Consider the following 22301-nt stretch of genomic DNA (forward strand, 5'->3'; position numbering starts at 1 on the left):
GCCCACGACGTAGCCAATGCCCGAGTGGAATGAGCATGAAGGTGCTCCGGTACTTTCTTCCCTGTCAACACATAAGCCGAAGCAATCGTTTCCTTGACCCAACGAGCAATGGACGCTTTAGACGCCGCCATCCCCTTATTTTTACCCGCGAACGACACGAAGAGATGGTCCGACCGACGAAAATCATTCGTCACCCCCAAATAATGGAGAAGCATACGGCGTACATCCAGTAGACGCAAAGACAAAAATCGTTTACCCCAATCCTCCTTCCGGAAGGACGGGAGGAATAAACTCTGGTTCACATGAAATGAAGAAATAACCTTAGGCAGGAAGGACGGCACCGTCCGCACCGACACCCCAGTTTCCGAAAAACGTAAAAAGGGATCCCTGCAAGAAAGCGCCTGAAGTTCCGAAACTCGCCTCGCCGAAGCCATCGCCACCAAAAACACTGTTTTCAGCGTGACATCCTTCAAAGTGGCCGCTGACAGGGGTTCAAAAGGTGCCCCCTGCAACTTCCCAAGGACGAGTTTAAGATTCCATGACGGACAAATTTGCTGTACCGGCGGGCGGATATGGTGAACCCCCTTGAGGAAACGGACCACGTCCGGCTGCGAAGCTAGTGTCGAGCGAGCCACCCGGCCCCGGTAACAGGCAATGGCCGCCACCTGAACCTTTAAAGAGTTATAGGATAACCCTTTCTCTACGCCCTCCTGCAGAAAAGCCAGAATAGCCGGCAGAGATGCATGGAAGGGCGCAATTCTCTGTCGACCGCACCATGCATCAAAAATCTTCCAGACCCTCGCATAGGAGGCCGACGTAGAAATTTTCTTAGCTTTAAGAAGCGTGGCAATCACCTGCTCTGAATAGCCCTTCTTTTTTAGCCTTGACCGCTCAATAGCCAGGCCGTAAGACCAAAGCGGGCCGGATCTTCCATCAAGATTGGACCTTGAGTTAGTAAGTCCGGAGTTACCTGGAACGTTACCCGATCGCCTACTGAGAGCTGAATCAGATCTGCGTACCACGGCCGACGCGGCCAATCCGGAGCCACCAGGATCACTCTGCCGTGAAAGAGAGAGATGCGTTGTAACACCCGACCTATCATGGGCCAAGGCGGGAACACATACAGAAGGGAATTTGGAGGCCATGGGAGAGCTAACGCGTCCACCCCCTCCGAGCCCTTCTCCTTGCGTCTGCTGAAGAACCGAGGCAACTTCGCATTGCGGGACGAGGCCATGAGATCCATCTCTGGCAACCCCCAACGACGGACTAGCAGGCCGAACGCTCGAGCAGACAACTCCCACTCGCCCGGATCTAGAAGATTTCTGCTGAGGAAGTCCGCTTGCACGTTTTCGTGACCTGCAATGTGTGCCGCCGACAGAAGCGGAACATGCCCCTCTGCCCATCGAAACAAACTTCTTGCCTCTTCGGCCAACTGCGGACTCCGGGTGCCCCCCTGACGATTGACATATGCGACCGCCGTGACACTGTCCGAAAAGATCCTGGTCGGCTTGTCCTGAATCAGTGACTGAAAAGCCCGCAGCGCCAGCCTGATCGCTCTTAATTCCAGCAAATTGATGGGCCACTGGGCCTCCTGGAAGGACCACATCCCCTGCACTGACGTTTGCAGGCACTGGGCCCCCCAGCCCCGCAGACTGGCATCCGTTGTAACTACCACCCAGTCCGGCGTGGCCAACGGCATGCCCCTCCAAAGATGCAACTCTTGGAGCCACCAGTGCATGCTGCGAACTGCTCGAAGACTCCATTGGAGACGCACATTGTAGTTCAGAGAAGCTGGGGACCAGCGAGAGAGCAGAGACTGTTGTAAGGGCCTCATGTGGCTCCGCGCCCAGGGGACCACCTCCAGAGTCGCCACCATGGAGCCCAGAACCTGTACATAATCCCAAACTCGAGGTCTGGCCGACCCGAGAAGTAGGCGAATCTGAGCCTGCAATTTCTCCCCCCGGTCTCGGGGTAGAAACACTTTCCCCAGAGCCGTGTCGAACCGCACCCCCAGATGCACCAACGACTGCGACGGGGACAGAAAACTCTTGGGAAAGTTGACAATCCACCCCAACGACTGAAGGAGAGAGATCACTCTCTGAGTTACCGACAAACTCTCCTGTCTGGACGAGGCGCGGATCAACCAGTCGTCTAAGTAAGGGTGTACCCGAATCCCTTCCTTGCGTAGAAAGGCGGCTACCACCACCATGACTTTGGAAAAGGTGCGGGGAGCCGTTGCCAGGCCAAAGGGCATTGCCCGAAACTGATAATGCTGGCCCAGAATCGCAAACCGCAGATACCGCTGATGCGGAGGCCAGATCGGAATATGGAGGTACGCCTCCTTGAGATCGAGGGACGTGAGGAACTCTCCCGGTCTTACAGCCGCAATAACCGAGCGTACCGTCTCCATCCGGAAATGGCGAACACTGAGAAATCTGTTGACCCCTTTGAGATCCAGCACCGGTCTGAAGGACCCCCCCTTCTTTGGTACAATGAAGTAAAGGGAATATATACCGCGGCCTACCTCTTCCGGGGGCACCGGTACCACCGCCCCCAGATCGAGCAGCACCTGAAGAGTCATGCGGACCGCGTCTCCCTTGGCCGCCCCATTGCACGGGGACACCAAGAAAGAATCTACGACTGGAGAGGCGAACTCTAACTTGTACCCTTCTTGAACAATGTCCAACACCCACTGATCTGACGTGACTGTGGCCCACTCCGCCCGGAACGCCGAAAGCCGGCCCCCTAAGGGCAAGGCGGAGGGAGCCAAGCCCCCGTCATTGTGGAGTGCGATTGGCTGGGGTACGTGTTGACTGCCCTGAAGAGGGTTTCGTCGTACGAAAGGAACCCCTCTGCTGAAACCTAGGTCTCGAAGCAGAGAACGAACCAGATGCAGATCTGAAGAAAGGTTTACCAGACCTGGATCGCCTAACATCCCGGAAGCGCGGTCTAGACGATGAGGACCTCACCGGGGGCCTAGCCCTATCCTCCGGTAAACGCTGAGTTTTGGTATCCCCAAAATCCTTCACCAGTTTATCTAAATCTTCTCCAAACAATAAACCCCCTTTAAAAGGGAGTCTCACCAGCCGAAGCTTGGATGCTGCATCGGCCGCCCAATGACGGAGCCATAAGGATCTGCGTGATACCACCGAAAGAGACATCTGTTTCGCAGACGCCTGAATAATATCATATAAGGAGTCTGCCAAATAAGCCAAGCCTGACTCCAAATCAGCTAGCTCCGAAGGGACAGAACCCCCAGACTCCAGTAAATTATCGGTCATCCCTTGCGACCACTGCAGACATGCTCGCGCCGCATAAGAGCTGCAGATTGCGGCCTGTAAGGTAACCGCAGCTACTTCAAAGGACATTTTTAGGGACGATTCAATCTTCCTATCCTGCGCATCCTTTAGTGTAACTCCCCCTTCCACCGGCAAGGTAGTCTTTTTTGTTACCGCTGCCACCAAAGCGTCCACCCTAGGTAACCTAAACTTTTCAAGTTCGGTCGGGTCAACCGGATACAAGAGCCGCATGGCTTTTGCCACTCTTAAACTGGCCTCCGGCGCATCCCATTGCGCCGAGATCAGCTCCTGCATGGCTTCATGCACCGGAAAGGACTTAGGTGGCCTACGTGTCCCTGCCATCAGGGGGTTACCTGACACCTTAGTGTCTTCCTGAGAAATGTTCAAACTCTGCAAAGCCTTTGAAATTAAGGAAGAAAGCTCCTCTCTATGGAACAAACGGAGAGCGGAAGGGTCATCCACCTCCCTACCCGGGGGACTCTCCGCATCCCAATCTAATACCTTACCTTCCTCTAACGACTCAGGAAGCGAGAAAGGGGACCTTGGCAAATTATCTTCTGCGTCCGCAGTTGCAATTCTGCGCTTCTTTGCCCCCTGCGACCGCCCTGGCGACCCTACCGTGCCCGCAGTGGGTCTGGCATCATTCCCATTCCCCACCGCAGAGGTAGAGGGTACCGCAAGGGACGGCCCGGCCACCGGCACCGGCTGGGCAGGCTGCGAGCTCTGCAACCTAAAAGCCCGGTGCAACAGCATCACAAATTCGGGCGAAAATGAGCTAAACCGCCCTGCTCCATACCGGGGAGCGGGACCGCGCCTTCCTCCAGCGCTCCCGACTCCCCCCCCCCCCCGCCGCCTCACTCCTCTCCGCCGTGGAAGAGCTCTGCAGCAATCCTGAGTTGACTTCGAGCGGCGGGGACATCGAGCGAGCCTCCCTTACCCGGGAAATGGCCACATCACAAGCTTTCAAAAAGGCATCTTCTGCCGGTGCGTTCAAACACCCGGCAGAGCAAAAGCCCGACAGTGTTCGGCGCTTCCCACAGCGCGAACACTGCTGACCAGCCTCTGTAGCCATCCCTCGCCTCGGCACCAAAACAAAACTTTCGATGATTTTTTTTTTTTTTTACACACGCGGAGAACGCCGCCGAACGCCGACTCCGCCCACCAACAAGCCCGGCAGCCGGGAACGCGACCAAGAACCACGCTAAACGAGTAAGTAAACGTACTCACCCAAATGCTCAGCCGCTCCCCCCGAAGCCAGGTTATCGTTGGTAAATGCACTGGAAGCCGAGTCAAACACTGCACGGCTCAGCGCAAGCAGGAAGGCGGCCCCCTTTATTTTTTATTTTTTATACTGGAATGAAGAAGCCAGACAGCACTCCTGCAGCGTCTAAAGAAACCCCTCAATCCAACGGAGGGGAGGGTGGAGAAGGGACCTGGGAGGGCCCAGGTGTAACCCCCAAAGCCGGCACCACTCAGCCAGGCACCCCTGACCTACTGAAGAGAACTAGTCTCAACAGAGGAATCCCAACAGAACACCAATCTATCCGGCAGCAGCCAGAATCCAGGAGCTAGAGAGTTAGCTCCACCCCTGCTGGGAGATAGAGCAAAACTGAATCAACAGGAGGAACACCAGGCTTTAAGGCCAACTGCTAATCAGTTCTCTATCTCCACCTGCTGGTCGATGTGAGCTATACCCACTAGTCTCTGGATTCATCTGCTGCTTTGCTATGGAAAGAAGGGATAGACAGGAGTTGGCAGGAGAGGAGAAGGGTATCGACTTGTCAGATGAATGGAGTTTCAGGGGGGGAGTATATGAAGTAATAAGAAAGGAGAGATACAGACTATTGCAACTCTTTCTTCAATGGCATCACCACAAAGGAACTCATACGGCTTCAGCGGGTCCAAAATGCAGCAATCCAACTCCTATACGGCCTCAACTACCGTGACCCCACCTCTCCAAGTAGAACATTGGCTATCTATCAGGAAACACTGCATCTTCAAAGCTCTAGTAATTGCTCACAAAAGATTCCACAACATAACCCCTACATACATAAATTCTTAACTACACCAGTACACCCCCAATCGCCCCTTTCGCTCAACCACGGAAAGACTGTGCATCCCCCATGGAAAATCCCTCCAGATGGAAACGGCCCGGAAACACTCACACAGTCAGTGTTCTCCCTAGGGCCTTTCAGCTGGGCGGTCCGCCCGGGTAATTTAGATGACCGCCCATCTAAATTCTGCTGCCTCCGCTGCTGCTCAACATTAAAAAAAATAAATTAATAAAAAGCCGGCTTGAAGATTTCACCTTAGCCCGTAGCGAACTTATGCTCCGGGGCTTTAACGCGTGTGTGCCGGCTTCCCTTCGCTTCCCTCCGAAACCAGAAGTTATGTCCGGGGGGGGGGGGGGGGAGGAGGGAAGAGAAGTGAAGCCGGCACACACGTTAGATCCCCGAAGCATAAATTCACTACGGGCTAAGGCGGGAGACAGGTCAGTGAAGTTTTCCATTTGCTCTTCTTGCTGCTGGGTCCTGCCTACTTTCAGTTTTCGCGAAGGCAGGACCCGACAGCATTTCCCCCAATCGATTGTGATCTTGGGCCGATCAGCCTTCTTCTCCGACGGCAGAATTGACATCGGGGAGAGGAATGCTGGCCGGCCCGAAGTAGGGAGAGCTTGGGGGAGGGGCAGCGGCCAGCGGCTTTGGGGCCTGTTCCCCGATGGCAGTGACATTGGCAGTGGCTTGGGGGAGGGCAAGAAGAAAGAAAGTAAGAGGGCAGGAAGAGAAACAGAAAAAAAAGAAAGGGGGCATGAAGAGAGAAAGAAAGAAACGACAGGAAGAGAGGAAGAAAAAGTTGGGGGGAGGGGAATTAGGTCAGGAGGAGAGGAAGCATTTAGGCTAAAAGAAGGGAAGAAAGATTGGATGCACAGTAAGAAGAAAGTGCAACCAGGGACTCATTAAATCACCAGACAATAAGGTAGGAAAAATGATTTTATTTTAAATTTACTGATCAAAATGTGTCTGAATTTATATCTGCTGTCTATATTTTACACTATGGTCCCCTTTTACTAAACCGCAATAGCGGTTTTTAGTGCAGGGAGCCTATGAGCGTCAAGAGCAGCGCTGGGCATTCAGCGCAGCTCCCTGAACTAAAAACTGCTATCATGGTTTAGTAAAAAGGGAGGGGGGTATATTTGTCTATTTTTGTATGGTTGTTAGTGAGGTGACAGTGCATAGAGTCATCTGCTTTGACCTCTTTGAGAAAACCCCGGAACATTTTCTCTGCATACAGTGTGCTTTGTGGTTTTGAAAAAAAAATTTTTTTTTGGTAGATCATTTTGACTTGGTCATTTTAAAAGTAGCTCGCAAGCCCAAAAAATAGCCAATGGTAAACTTCAGAGGGTTGTGGTTAACGGTACCCTCTCTAAAAAGTCAGAAGTGACAAGTGGAGTACCGCGGGGCTCAGTCTTGGGCCCGCTCCTTTTCAACTTATTCATAGGGGACCTGACTCAGGGGCTTCAAGGTAAAATAACACTATTCGCTGACGACGCCAAACTAGGTAACATAGTGAGCGGCTCCGATTTACACGATAGTATGACGCAGGACCTGTTTTTGTTGGAACGTTGGTCATCTACCTGGCAGCTGGGCTTCAACGCCAAAATGCAAGGTATCCATATTCAAGTTTCATCACGGTGCTCTGGTTTTGGCTCCAGTATTTGTCACTTCCGTTCACCAGGTCTGGCTATCCATTACCGTCTCATATTTTAAAGACTCACTCGTTATAATTAGTGGTGATCCACACGTCTCTTTGTAATGGACATGTCCGATTTTAGCATTTGGATCTTAGTACTACGGGTTTGGTCTTTTCTGGTTTCCTTTCTACAGTCTGCTTTTCGTCTGCAGTCTTTTGAGTTTAGAATTACATTTTTGTGGTTATAATTGTATGACATGTCTAAATCGGTCAAGTTATCCATTCTTTCTATTATTTTTTGTCCCCTCATACAGTGGCAGACCGCCCCGGGTGCCAGCCCTAGGGGGGTACACAGCCGGCTGGATCCAGAACCTTCCAAGCTACTCTAAATGGCACCTGCACCTCAGCATGGCTGCCGTACTTATTCTGAAGCAGAGTCGGCAGCCGCACTGAAGTGCAGGAAGGTCCCACGATGACTGCATTTGCCGCCTCTGCCTCCGGAAGACGTAAGTGACGTCGGAAGGGAAGGACCGGCAGCTGCAGTCATTGTGGAACCTTGCTGCAATTCCCTGTGTCTGTCGGCCCACCCCCTCCAACATCACTTATATCTTCCAGAGGCAGAGGCAACAGAAGCAGTCATCATGGGACCTTGCTGGTTTGGAGGGAGAGAGGAGTATAGAAGGGTGGTGGAGGGAGAAGAAGGAGGTCAGGGTGGTATGGAAGGGTGGTGGAGGGAGAGAAAGGGGGCAGATGCTGATGGAATTGGTGTGCAGGGAAAGGAGAGACATAAGGGGGAAGGATACTGGATTGAATTGGGTTGGAGGGAAAGAAAGGGGGCAGATGCTGATGGAAGTGGGGGGAAGGGAGAGGAGAGAGTGAAATGCCAGACCATAGGGGTGTGGGAGAGGGAAGGGAAGAAGAGGAGAGAGATGCCAGACCATTGAAGGAGGGAAGGGAAGAAGATGGATGCCAGAATAATAGGAGTGAAGGGAGAGATGGAAGGGGAATACAAGGAGAGAAGATGCCATATAGAAGGGGCAGAGAGAGGGTGGACAGTGGATGAAAGGAAGAGAGTGTCAAGACTATGAGGAAAGCAGAAACCAGAGAAGACAATGTAGAAAAAAAATTATATTTATTTATTTTTTTGCTTTAGGGGAGATGCATCGCTGTTTCTGTGGTGTTGCATTGTATGCAGAGTCCAGCTTCTTGGTGGTTCAATTTAACCTTTGTCTACGTTTTTCTATTTTATCCCCCCTTTTACAAAACTGTAGAGCGTTTTTTTTAGCACCGGCCATGGTGGTAATTGCTCAGAATTCTATGAGAGTCTGAACTGTTACCACCATGGCTAAAAACCACATTACAGTTTTGTAAAAGGGAGAGGGGTTAGTTTGTGATTACACATTCCATACTAGGCGAAGGTGTGTTCGAAAGACATGGTTTTCAGTTAGGATTGACTGTGTAGGATTGATCTGTACTAGTCTGGCTTGTTTAGTTTTACAATGGGTGTATTGATGTACTGCTCACTGCAATATGTAAGATGCTGCCTTTTCCTAGGTACACTCTTGTGTGATGTGTGGATTGTTACTAAAAATCATGTTTTTCATACAGATGGGGGGTGTGTCAAAAAAATGATGGGCCTCGGGTGTCACATATGCTAGGTATGCCACTGCCTTCACAGTTTATATCTAATCCACAAGCCTGCTTTTAGGACCGATTCATGACAATTTCACTTCTCATGTTATCTTATCCATTCTTTTTATTATACAACTGCCCAGATAAGCATCATTCTTTGACATGATTTGACCTTGAAAACTAAGGGCATCAGTGTTCTCCCCAGAAATTTTTTCCAGCCATGAAAAAAATTTGCTGCATTTAGTGTGCCACAAAAAACATTTGCTCCGTTTAGTGTGCCAGAGTTAAAAAAGTTTGAGAGACGCTGCTCTATACAATTTGAAAGAGGGCAAATATCTAATTATTCACTTCTAGAATTGGATGCTTCTTAAATTTAACATATATATTATGGAACAAGTGTCAAACCTTAAGAAAGGCAGTCATATTGAGCATTGGAAAATAACTAATAATAATTAACTAATACAAATAGTACACATTTAGGGCTCCTTTTACTAAGCTGCGATAGCGGTTTTACCGCGTGCTTAGCTCACGCAGAATTGCCGCAAATGCTAGACGCTAATGCCAACATTGAGCTGGCGTTAGTTCTAGCCGTGTAGCGCGGCAATTCTGCACACGCTAAAAACGCTATTGCAGCTTAGTAAAAGGAGCCCTTAATTTTCCCCACCACCAAATTTCCCTGTCCCGCCTCACCCGGCTACTTTTTCATGCCACCCGGCTGGAAAAAATTTCTGGGGAAAACACTGCACAGTCATTTCATCCCTCAGCTCTGAAACCAGTTACCTAATCAGATAAGATCTCAGAACTCACTGATGACATTCCGGAGAGAAGTGAAGACCATACTTTTCATCTAAACAGACTGACAGATTCCCCCCCCCCCCTTTCCCTTTCTGTAACCTGCCTTTGTGCCCCTGTATTTAATGACCAATCTCAACCTTAGTCTCTGTGAAATTTCAACAATTTTCTCCCGTCATACCCAATTCCCTAAGATCTGTCATGTCCCCCGCTTTTGCATAATGCCGATATAACCCCTTCGGGGAGGACAGGCTAGAAATCAAAATAAATAAATTTGCTGCAGAGCGAGTACACTTGAACGTCAGTACGAGGAATTTGAATTGTATGCGGAGATGGACAAGGAGCCAGTGAAGCGACCTGAGGAGTAATGCGAGTATAACAACTCTGGTGCAGCAGCGTTTTGAACAGATTGAAGTGGAGAGATATGGCTTAGTGGAAGACCCACAAGAAGCACCTTCCAGTAATCCAGATGAGTGTCTTAGCAGCATGGTCAGAAAGGAAAGGACTGATTTTAGCAATATTATAGAGAAAGAAATGACACATTTTGGCAGTCTGTGGAATATGCAAGGAGAGCGACAAGTAATCAACATCTATCTATCCAGGTAGGCATTTCACAACTATTAAAGCCATATTCATGGTGAAGAAAGCCACATTTGTCCAGAATACCTTCAAACTTTCTGCATCTAGAGTAGTGTCCTCTTCCACTCCAATATCAAAGTACAACTTATTGATGATTTGCCTGTTGCTGACCTGTGTGTTAATAAGGATAAGAAAAAGAAGAATTAGCGTGGAAACCACAACTGAAAAAAATAATAATGGAAATACATGGTATACCAAAAATTCCAGTAATTAGCTAAAACAAATACTTTGCAGTGAGCTTGTCTACACAATTTTTAAACTTCTTTCTGACCAAGGACTTAGTTTAACTGCAGATTCAGAAAGGATAAGGAGGCCATAAAGACTTCCCTTTTTAAAAGTGCAAAAAAAATTAAAGCCTTGGAAAAACATCATCTCAGCACTATACCAGTATATACTATTAAGATGGTGCATATTTTGGAAGATCCTGGATATTCTACAGGGAAAATTCTTATGACAGCTGGTCTGGCCATACCAGACCTAGGGCTAGATTCACTAAGCAAACCAATCATGTACCTATCGGTTGGCGACCCCGACCCAATGCACTAACCTTCTGGCCGATCCTATCCGCACATGCAAATGAAGGAAATGGCATGCAAATCTAGGAAGGCAGCGATTCACCAACATTTTTCAGGCACACCGACTGGGCTGGCCGATCCAAAACCAAGCGACTGATGAAGACCGTTGCTCACTCCTTTCCTGCTCTCTCCCACGCTGAAATACCAGCCCTGCAGCCCTGAAAAAACTCTACTCTCTGCCGCCCTGCCTGCCTCCTGTGTTCAAGCAGCAAGCCTGCTTCTCTGTCCGCTAAATCAGTCTGTGGGGAAAAATGCCGCCCCGACTCTCCTGGTCTCTGCCGCCCTTCCCTGCAATGCAGCCACGCTTTAAAACCACGGGCTCGCACTGCGGGGAAAGGCAGCAGAGATCAGGAAGTCGTGGCGGGTTTTGTGTTCTGTTCCGTAGTCTGGAAGTTCCCCCTCCCCCTTGGCTTTTTTTAAAAGAGGCTGCAGTGAGTCCCGTCGGGAGACGAGATCGGGCCCAGCTCAGCTCTCGACCTTTGCCTACCATTACTTCCCAAACTCTTCCCCCTTTGTTTTGACCTCACTGGTGAAGGAAAGTGGCGCATGCACGGATCGCATGTACAGCCATCAATGATGGTCTGCGCATGCGTCACGATCGGTCTTCAGCGATCCTTGGGATCGCTTGTGGGCATGTTTCCGATTAGGTCATTTGCATGGGGAACCTTTAGTGAATGGGTCCATCAAGACTCGGAAATGGATCAGAACTGGATTGGACAGGTAAGGGGGCTTTAGTGAATCTAGCCCCTAGTGTTTACTTTGTTCCTGTTTGTATCTGATGTTACAGTGTAAAGGTCTTCACTAATTTTGAAGACAAGGCTTTTTGGGTCCAAAAGGACAGAAATCCAACAAATTTCCTCCTAGGTGAGGCCATGACTACTGTCTATATTTTGCACTGTACAAGAGGAAATGTGAGGGGGAACACTTTATGCAATTAATCATGCGATTAAAATTTTTAATTGATGTGTAGCCCTAATTAAAACATAAAAATATTTATAAAATACAATAAAATATCCACCAATAAGGGGGAAAAAAACCACGCAATAATTAGTTCAGGATCAGTCCTAAATACTCCCATCCCTAATCAGAGGAATTCTATGAGACACTCTCTTCTGTGATTGGAAGGAGAACGTTTTCAATGTTTTTCTGAAGGTCAGTCATCTCACACTGTACTATGCCTTTTTTGGTAGCAGTATTTACCCTGTGTGTTAGCCCCGAAGGCGAATTATTTGCCTCCGATTCTAAAACTTTGATGATTTTATATTACAACGTTGTGCTCCGCACGACTCTCCATACGTGATACATCGGACATACCGGACCCCTGAGGAAGGAGTGTTTTCTCCAAAATACGGACCATGTTGGGTCTGTACTCCATGTATATGAGAGCCATTTTTATGGATGACTTTTAATAAAGATTCCTGCACCTTGTACATTCCGCTCTGCAGTTTTTTCTTTGTTTTTGGTATTCGCCTTTTACTACAGACCCATTGGATTTTTCTTTGTTTTGCTGTGCCAAATTGTCACATCTGTCATTGTCTGGAAGTAGCACACTGCTTCTAACAAATCATCCTAATCACCTCTGTAGAGGGGTCACTTAAGAAACATCCTTGACTTAAATTAAGGGCCTAGTTGGTACATTGAACAATATTCTGTCTGTTAAATAGGCTGGTTTCCGAGTGCATACCTCTTAAATCAACTTAAAACTGCACCCTTTCCTTTATAGGGAACCAAGGCAATGTCTTGAAAAGAACATAAGAATAGCAACCTCCTATCTATTTGCACTAGTTCGGGACTATTTGTTATTACTTCCATGCCTTACCCAACTACTACAATACATTATTTGTAGTCTTTCAAGGACAGGGATAGGTAAGGTTGATCATGCACTAATGTGTGTTTTTCCATTACTAGTGGATGTTTTGTTATATTACGGGATTTTTAAAAAATATATTTATAATGTAAAATATATTATAAACTACCTTGAATGATTAGCTGTAAAACAATAAACTTCTTAAAATGAACTAAAGTTTAAATTTAGCCATTGCTAAGTTACTTATGTCCAGCCAGATTTATGTAGTATTATTAGTCATACAAGCTAGCAGAAAGCTTTTCCACATGTAACTGAATTTCAGTTCCGTTCCTTCTCTCAGAACTACCAATGAACTATTCCTGAGACAATTTACAACTAGAATGATTGAATCATATGGAAAGACTAGGTTCTTACCTCAATAAATCTTCTTTCTAGTAGACACTATTCCTCAAAATAATTATTGTAGGGAGCCTCATTAACATTCTTTTGATCTGCCTCCCATCCCTCCAGGCTGTCCTCCAATTCCTTAGTTTGTACCAAAGCAGATGGTTAGCCATGGAGAGGAAAAATGGGAATGTGCAGATAGGCCTCTGTCAAATCCAGGGAGGCAAGAAATTCCCCCGGTGCCACTGACACAATCACTTACCTCACCATATCCATTCAGAAACAGGGTATCTTGAGGGCTGCATTCACTGCTTTGAGGTCTAGAATCAGCCTCCAGTCTTCTGAGCCTCTCTTGGACACTAAGACATAAGAACATAAGAAGTGCCTCCGCCGGGTCAGACCATAGGTCCATCCCGCCCAGCAGTCCGCTCCCGCGGCGGCCCGAACAGGTCACGGCCTGTCTGAGTCACCAGAAGGGGCCCCCTTGCCACCTTGGTTTCCCATTGAGTCCTATCTTCCCATCGAAGTCCTTGCACATGCACGACCTGGTTGGATTTCTATACTTATTACCTGGTTAGCTTTCTATACCTGCTTTACATCCCAGCACCTCTCTCAGTATCCCACGATCCCCCTATCCCTCAGGAATCCGTCCAATCCCTGTTTGAATCCTTGTAACGTACTCTGCCTGATCACTTCCTCCGGTAGCACATTCCAAGTGTCCACGACCCTTTGGGTGAAAAAAAACTTCCTTGCATTTGTTCTGAACCTATCTCCCTTCAGTTTCTCCGAATGCCCCCTCGTGCCTGTTGACCCCTTCAGTCTGAAGAATCTGTCCCTATCCACCCTCTCTATGCCCCTCATGATCTTGAAGGTCTCTATCATATCTCCCCTGAGCCTCCTTTTTTCCAGAGAGAAGAGCCCCAGCCTATCCAACCTCTCGGCGTATGGGCAGTGTTCCGGCCCTCTTACCAGTTTCGTTGCTCTCCTTTGGACTCTCTCAAGTACCGCCATGTCCTTCTTGAGGTACGGCGACCAATATTGAACGCAATATTCCAGATGTGGACGCACCATCGCTCGATACAATGGCATGATGACTTCCCGCGTCCTGGTTGTTATGCCCCTCTTTATGATGCCCAGCATCCTGTTGGCTTTTTTCAAGGCTGCTGCGCACTGTGCAGATGGCTTCAGTGATGCATCCACCAGCACACCCAAGTCTCTCTCAAGACTGCTGTCTCCCAACAATGCCCCCCCCAATTTGTAGTTGAACAACGGGTTCTTTTTCCCTATATGCATGACCTTGCATTTTTCCACGTTAAAGCGCATTTGCCATTTGTTTGCCCAGTCTTCCAGCTTGTCCAGGTCCCTTTGCAGGTCCTCACACTCCTCCCTGGACCTAACTCTGCCGCACAGTTTGGTATCGTCTGCAAATTTTATAACCTCGCACTTTGCCTCCTTTTCCAGGTCATTGATAAATATGTTGAAGAGTAACGGCCCCAGCACTGATCCCTGTGGCACACCGCTCGTGACTCCCCGCCAGTCAGAGTATTGTCCCTTTACTCCGACCCTCTGCAGTCTACCCGACAACCAGTGCTCGATCCATCTGTGCACATCCCCTCCCACCCCATGGTTCCACAGCTTCCTAAGCAGCCTTTCATGTGGCACCTTGTCGAAAGCCTTTTGAAAATCAAGGTAAATGATGTCTATAGGTTCCCCATTGTCCACCCGACTGCTTATTCCCTCAAAGAAGTACAGAAGGTTCGTTAAGCATGACCTTCCCTTACAGAATCCATGCTGGCTTGTTCTCAGTAGGCCATATCTCTCGATATGCTCGCAAATCCTTGATCATAGCTTCCACCATCTTCCCTATAATTGAAGTCAGGCTCACCGGCCTGTAGTTCCCGGGGTCACCCCTCGATCCCTTCTTGAAGATAGGTGTGACATTCGCCAATTTCCAGTCCTCTGGTACCTCTCCAGTTTTCAAGGATAGGTTGCAAACATGCTGGATTGTGCCCGCTATTTCTTGTATTAGTTCTTTCAGAACCCTTGGGTGGATCCCGTCCGGGCCCGGCGATTTGCCGCATTTTAACCTGTCTATCTGTTTGAGGACATCCTCCTTACTTACCTCTATGTGTTCTAATTTTTCAGCCTGTTCCCCACTCATGAGCTCCTCTGAGTCCGGTATATTAGATGTGTCTTCTCTCGTGAAAACCGACGAGAAGAACGTGTTCAACCTCTCAGCTACCTCTTTATCCTCCTTAATCACTCCCTTCCTATCCCCTTCGTCCAACGGCCCCACCTCCTCTCTCGCTGGTCGCTTCCCCTTTACGTAACTGAAGAATGCCTTGAAGTTTTTCGCCTCCCTGGCCAGCCCCTCTTCGTATTTCCCTTTTGCTTTTCTAACCTCTCGGTGGCATTCCTTTTGGCATTTCCTGTGCGCCTGGTGATTTTCCTCCGTTGGGTCCTTTTTCCATCTCCGGAAGGACACTTTCTTGTCGTTTATTGCCCTCTTTACTTCTGTTGAGATCCAAACCGGGTCCTTTGACCGCTTGTTCTTGCCGCCTTTCCTGAAACTTGGGACGTACATTCTTTGCGCTTCCTGCAGGGTGTCCCTGAATAGGGTCCAGGCGCTTCCTACAGTCTCCATCCTAAGGATGTTTTTGAGCTTCCTCCCCACCATTTCCCTCATAGCAACATAGTTCCCTTTCCTGAAGTTGAGCGCAGTTGTTGCGGTCCTCCTTACTGTGGGTGTCCCCCTTTCTAATGTGAATCGGATCGCGTTGTGGTCACTGTTGCCTAGTGGTCCTCCCACTTCTACCCCTCTTGCAGGCCCCCCTAATCCGTTTAGGATGAGGTCAAGAGTAGCACTCCCTCGCGTCGGTTCCCTGACTAGTTGCTCCATGAAGCAGTCCCTCACAGCTTCTACAAATCCTGTTTCCCTAGTGCAGTTGGAGTGACCCGTACTCCAGTCAATCCCGGGTAGTTGAAGTCCCCCATCACTGTTACACTTCCAGTCCTGCATTCTTGTCTCAGTTCAGCTTCCAAGTCGTGTCCGATTTCCTCCGGCGTACCAGGTGGGCGATAGTACAGCCCCAGTTTTATGCCTGCACCCTTGTTTCCCGGCAATTTGACCCATAGCGATTCCAGCCCCTCTGCCTTCTTTGCCATATCCATCCCGACCGAGTAGATAGAGTCCTTTATATATAGTGCTATGCCTCCCCCCTTCTTGTGGGTCCTGTCCCTCCTGTAGAGTTTGTACCCCGGCAGCGCCACATCCCATTGATTCTCCTCTGTCCACCATGTTTCTGTAATTCCAATTATATCCAGGTCCTCCTCCTTGGCTACGACCTCTAGTTCACCCATCTTGGCCATGATGCTTCTTGCATTTGCGTATAAGCACCGCAGGTCCCGTCGTTTTTCCTCCACCTCCGTATTTACCTGGGCCGCTTCCCCTTGAATTTCAGGCAGTTCTCCTGTTCCCTGTGCTTCTGCTTTGCCCTCAGCCTTTACTCTCGCAGCTTTCAGTTTCCCCACATTTCCGCCACCCCACTCCCCGGCTTTTCCTCTGGGTTTTCTAGCCCTACCGGCCCCCTCCTGGGCTATCATCCCTTGAGCCTCTGTTTGATCCCCCTCGCCTTGTGGCACCCCTATATTGCCCTCAGTTTTCGCCCTCGTGCCACCCAGTCCCCCTGTGTCTCCATGCCCCTTAGTCTCCTCCCAGCAAGCTCCCTTTACCTGGTGTTTCCCTCGCTGTCTGATCATAAGATTCACCGGTCTCTCTACTTCCTCCTTGCAGTCAGCTCGTTCAGCATCTGTTCTGGATACTGTTGTCCGAAGCGTCAACATCAGATCAGCTGTCGGCTTTCCCCTTCTCCTCAGTTTAAAGCCCTCTTGATCTCCTTCCTCACATTGGCTGCCAGTAGTCTAGTTCCAGCTGTGCTCAGGTGCAGGCCGTCTCGCCGGTAGAGCTTGCTCTTTCCCCAGAAGGACGTCCAGTTCCTCACAAAGTGGAAGCCCTCCTCCTGACACCATCTCCTCAACCATGCATTCACAGCCTGGAGGTCTGCCTGCCTCTTTGCATCTGCTCTCGGTACAGGCAGGATCTCTGAGAATGCTATCCTCCAGGTACTCCGCTTCAGCTTTCGTCCCAGGGCCCTGAACTGGTCAGTCAGTGTGGCCATGCTGAAGTTCCTCCGGCTCACATCATTCGTTCCAACGTGGATTATCACCGCAGTCTCCTCTGTCTCTGCTCCGTCCAGGATCCTCTCGATCCTATCAGTGACATCTCGTGTCTTGGCCCCTGGGAGACAAGTCACGTATATTGAGTATCTGCCAGAGCCCAAGTTTTCCTCTTCTATGGTTCTATGGCTTCCAGATCCAACAGCCTTTGCACTGTTGCTCTGACTTTGGCCGCTTTTTCCAGCCTCCTAGCCGGAGAGTCTAGAAAAAAGTCCGGGAGGGGACAAAAGAACTTGAGTTTGTACTCCTCCTGTATAATGTCTACCACCCAGCGATCTGTGGTGGTCTCCACCCATGCTCCTCAATAAGCCGATAACTTCCCTCCAATGTGTGGAGGCTCAGATGACAGCTTGGCGTCATAACTGCTTCTTGGGAATTGTGGCGGAGCAAGATCCTGAAGATTGGGGGTGCCTGGCATCCCCCAAATCTTTGTCTGGAGCTTTGAAAAGATCTCTGGCCTGTACGCCCTTCCAAGAACTGGTGATATCATCTGGAAGCCCAAAAATTACCATGACCTGACCACCTAGGGCAGAGGTGCCCAAAAAAGTCGATCGCGATCTACCAGTAGATTGCAAAGGCAATGCGAGCCGATCGCTTGCCTTTGTGTTCTCCCTGCTTCCCCAGTGCCGACGCAGCAACAGGCCAGGCGTGTGCAGCCACTACACAAGCGCCGGGCCCACAAGCTTCCCCCCCCCTGAAAAATTCTGACATTGGAATTGACATCGGGGGGAAGGCTTGTGGGCCCGGCGCTTGTGCAGTGGCTGCATGTGCCTGGCCTGTTGTGGCGTCAGGGAAGCAGGGAGAAATTGGCAGTGGTGACTTGGGGGGGCAGGGAGAGAGAAAGAAAGAAAGACAGATAGAAAGAAAAAAAGAAAGGGGAGGGGGCAGGGAGAGAGGAAGAAAAAGTTGGACTCATGGAAGGACAGAGAGAGATGTTGGTTGGGGAATGGAATGAAGTCTGAAGGAGAGGAAGCATGCAGGAGGCAGAAAGAAAGGAAGAAATTTGGGATGCACAGTCAGAAGGAAGTGCAACCAGACTCATGAAATCACCAGACAACAAATGTGTCCGTTTTGAGAATTTATATCTGCTGTCAATATTTTGCACTATGGCTCCCTTTTACTAAACCGCAATAGCAGTTTTAAACGCAGGGAGCCTATGAGCATCGGGAGCAGCGCTATCACGGTTTAATAAAAGGGGAGGGGTTATATTTGTCTATTTTTGTATAGTTGTTACTGAGGTGACATTGCATATTTTAAAGTCATCTGCCTTGACCTCTTTGAAAAAACCCCCAAATATAAATGATAATTAACATTTTCTCTGCGTACAGTGTGTTTTATGTTTTTTAAAATTTTATTTTTGGCAGATCATTTTGACTTTGCCATTTTAAAAGTAGCTTACAAACCAAAAAAGAGTGGGCACCCCTGGCCTAGGGGCTCAAGGTCTGCTATCCAGTAAAGACTTCGGCTTGTGAGCCTGCATGCTGTCCATAAGGTCATCCAGACCTTTCTCAAAGAATAAATGTCCCTTAAACGGTAATTTACTCAAGGTCGCATTGAGGAGGAATCCTTCCGCCCACTGTCTGATCCATAGCATCCTGCAGATGGAAATGGAATAAGCAGACATTTTGCTTACAAATCTGAAAAGGTCAATCAGAGCACCAGCTATATTATCCACTCCAGAGATCCCTCCCAAAAATTACCATGACCTGACCACCTATGAACTTGAGGTTTGCTGGCCAGTAAAGACTTTGGCTTGCAAGCCTGCTGGCCATAAGGTCACCCAGACCTTTCCCAAAGAGTAAAATGTTCCTTAAACGGTAATTTACTCAAGGTCGCATTGGAGGAGGAATCCTTCCGCCCACTGTCTGATCCATAGCATCCTGCAGACGGAAATGGAATAAGCAGATATTTTGCTTACAACTCTGAAAATGTCATACAAAGCATCAGCTACATTATCCATTCCAGACATTAAAACCTGGAGATTCCTCCCAACAACCGTCTCTAGATCATGGTGTAATTTGGAGTGGCAAGCACGGGCAAGAAAAGACTCCACCGCAGCCGCTTTTAAACCTGAGGCCGCAGCCACGAAGAGCTTCTTATGAACAAAATCCAGCTTGCAGTCCTGGGGATACTTTAATACCACACCACCTTCACTGGGAAGGGAGTTACGCTTTGTAACCTGGGCCACTTTCAGAGGAACAAGGAGCTGGTTAAATTCAGCATCTATCTGATAGAGCTTTGCCATGGATTTGGCCACCTGAAGGGACCCATCCGGGACCTCCCAATGGTCCGTGAGCATTTTGGTAATGTCTTGATAAGAGGGAAAAAAGATGATCTGTGTCTTTGTACTGCTCATAAGCGAACACTGTGTAGCAGAGAATTGTGGAGTCTCTATCTTTAAACCCTGGGGGAATTCCTTGATCACCTCCAAAAGCACTGGAGGTTTAAACAGCCTGCGCACAGTTGGTTCCTCCCCGAGATCAGGGGCCTACATCAGATCTGAATCTGGTCCCCCCTAGAAATGAAATAGCATCTCCTGCTACAGTGGACCCTGACTGGGAGAGTAGTGGCATTGAAATAGAGCCCACTTCATCCCAATCTTCCTCAGACTGAACCTCCCCATCTTGCGCATAGCACTGTTGCTGGGGAATTGCACTCTTGGAGAAGAGACCCCCCTCCCCCAGCACCAGCAGGGCTGCGATCCTCGAGGGTTCCATGTGGCCCTTGTTAATCATGTAAGCTTCAAACATCATATTGATGAATTGTCCCTGTGAACGCTCTCAAGTTCCTTTCTAAGGTTTGTGGCTGCACTTTACCGGGGACGCACCTGCGCTGTTCCCCGGCTCAAACCTGGACTTTTTTTCCTGGTCCTCGAACCAACTGGGCACTAACATTCCTGAGGGACCAGAAGAGGCTAAGCCAGTGACTCCCCACCCCACCCCACACAGCATGTGGAACACAGACAATCCTCAGACGGCCATCTATCGCAAACCTGGCATGAATCCAAGGTATCCTGGCATAAGAAATATATCACACCTGTTTTTAAGCAAAATAGAGGAGTTTTGAGACAGACAGAAGCTTTTATGTTCAAATTGGGAAATCAAAGATGGCCGCCACAGCAGCGATTTTAATGCCAAAAACAAGGACCAAAAACTAGCGATTTCTGGATTTTAGAGGTGGGGGGAACCTAACTCCTAACCCCAGAAACCCCTCAAAAATAAATTTTAAAAGTACCTCCCCCCAAAAAAAATATATTTTTGTTTTCTAGGATGTCATTGTCTTATGCTGTATGCTGGGAGCTGCAAGTGTAGATGCTGCAAACAGCTTAAAGGGAGAACTTCTGCCTCAACAAGCCTGGAATCCGGATTGCTTGCGACTTTGGACTGCCTCTTGGGCCCAACGAACTGGCCAGAGACCTCAACCCCTAAGGGACCTTAAACACGTAAATGGAGGGGAGGAAAGCAGTCGGCCCCAATCCAGGAAAACCCATCATGGAGCCACTTGGCCTGCGCTCAAGCCCACTACAGATGAACCTGGTGCGAGCTTCGTACCCAAGAGAACGGTCCCTGAGCCCCCGAACTGTTAGTGCAGGCTGTCCAAGTGGGTTCACTGCAAAGCAGTCTGCCCCTTGGAAGCAGACCCTTGACTTTACAGTCTACTCTCTCCTGCAGTCAGAGCTGTCCCAAGAACGGGGCCCTCTGCAGCACCAAAAAGTCTCGCAAATGGTTAGCAAAAAAGACCACATTTAATTGAAAATAAACATGAGCAGAAAAGACAGGCTCCTACTATCTCGCTTGTAGAGACAACTGAGGAATTGGAAGACAGCCCAGAAAGATGGGAGGCAGAGCAAAAGAACGCCAATGAGTCGAGAATTCTCACGAGAAAGGAATGACTACCCACAAGTTTAGGAACAGAGTGTCTGTCGCACTAGAAATAACATTCTGCACAAAAAGCAATGTTACTTACCGTAACAGTTGTTATCCAGGGACAGCAGGCAGCTATTCTCACTAGTGGGTAATGTCATCCGACAGAGCCCCAATACGGACGTCTCACAAGTATGTCTTGCTTGAAGAAACTCAGAAGTTTTGAGATGCCCGCACCGCGCGCGAGTGCCTTCCCGCCCGATGCTCCGGGCGTGTCTCCTCAGTTCAGGTAGCTAGCCGAGAAGCCAACCCAGGGGAGGTGGGTGGGACGTGAGAATAGCTGCCTGCTGTCCCTGGATAACAACTGTTACAGTAAGTAACATTGCTTTATCCCAGGACAAGCAGGCAGGTATTCTCACTAGTGGGTGACCTCCAAGCTAACCTCAATGGGATGGAGGGAGAGTTGGCAACTTAGGAGAATAAATTTTGTACCACTGTTTGGCCAAACTGTCCATCCCGTCTGGAGAAAGTATCCAGACAATAATGAGAGGTGAATGTATGAACCGAGGACCAAGTGGCAGCCTTACAAATCTCCTCAATCGGTGTCGATCTGAGGAAGGCTACAGAGGCTGCCATTGCTCTGACCTTATGGGCTGTGACCTTACAGGGAAGGGGTAATCCAGCCTGGGCATAGCAGAAAGAGATACAAGCCGCCATCCAATTGGAGATGGTGCGCTTCGATACAGGTCGTCCCAACTTGTTTGGATCAAACGAGACGAAAAGTTGAGGAGCAGTTCTGTGTGGTTTGGTGCGATCCAGGTAGAAAGCCAAAGCACGTTTACAGTCCAGAGTGTGAAGAGCTGATTCTCCAGGATGAGAATGAGGCTTTGGAAAAAACACTGGAAGTACAATGGATTGGTTGAGATGAAATTCAGAGACCACTTTAGGCAGGAATTTCGGATGAGTGCGAAGGACCACCTTGTCATGATGAAATACTGTGAAAGGTGGATCCGCTACTAAGGCCTGAAGCTCACTGACCCTGCGAGCAGAAGTGAGGGCCACCAGAAAAACCACTTTCCAGGTGAGAAACTTCAGTGGAGCCTTGTTGAGAGGCTCAAAAGGAGGTTTCATAAGGTGAGAAAGGACAACATTGAGATCCCAAACCACTGGAGGAGGTTTGAGAGGAGGGTTGACATGAAAAAGCCCTTTCATAAATCTGGAAACCACAGGATGAGCAGAGAGAGGTTTCCCTTGTAGAGGCTGATGGAAAGCCGCAAAAGCACTCAGGTGGACTCGAATAGATGTAGACTTGAGGCCAGACTGAGACAGGTGTAGAAGATAGTCCAATACAGAGGATAGGGAGGCTCGCTGAGGCTCCTTGGAA

At 49.0% G+C, this 22301-nt stretch overlaps 1 protein-coding gene across 1 annotated transcript in view; it reads right to left on the bottom strand.

Annotated features, from left to right (window-relative positions):
- Nucleotides 1-22301, bottom strand: part of TRAIP (TRAF interacting protein) — a 150876-nt gene that overhangs the window by 117694 nt on the left and 10881 nt on the right. The window contains exon 3 of the mRNA XM_033926438.1: nucleotides 10080-10163. Within this exon, the coding sequence (XP_033782329.1) occupies nucleotides 10080-10163 (84 nt within the window). The remainder of the gene's footprint in view (nucleotides 1-10079; nucleotides 10164-22301) is intronic.

This window comes from Geotrypetes seraphini, chromosome 17 (genome assembly GCF_902459505.1).
Source record: "Geotrypetes seraphini chromosome 17, aGeoSer1.1, whole genome shotgun sequence".
NCBI lineage: Eukaryota > Metazoa > Chordata > Amphibia > Gymnophiona > Dermophiidae > Geotrypetes > Geotrypetes seraphini.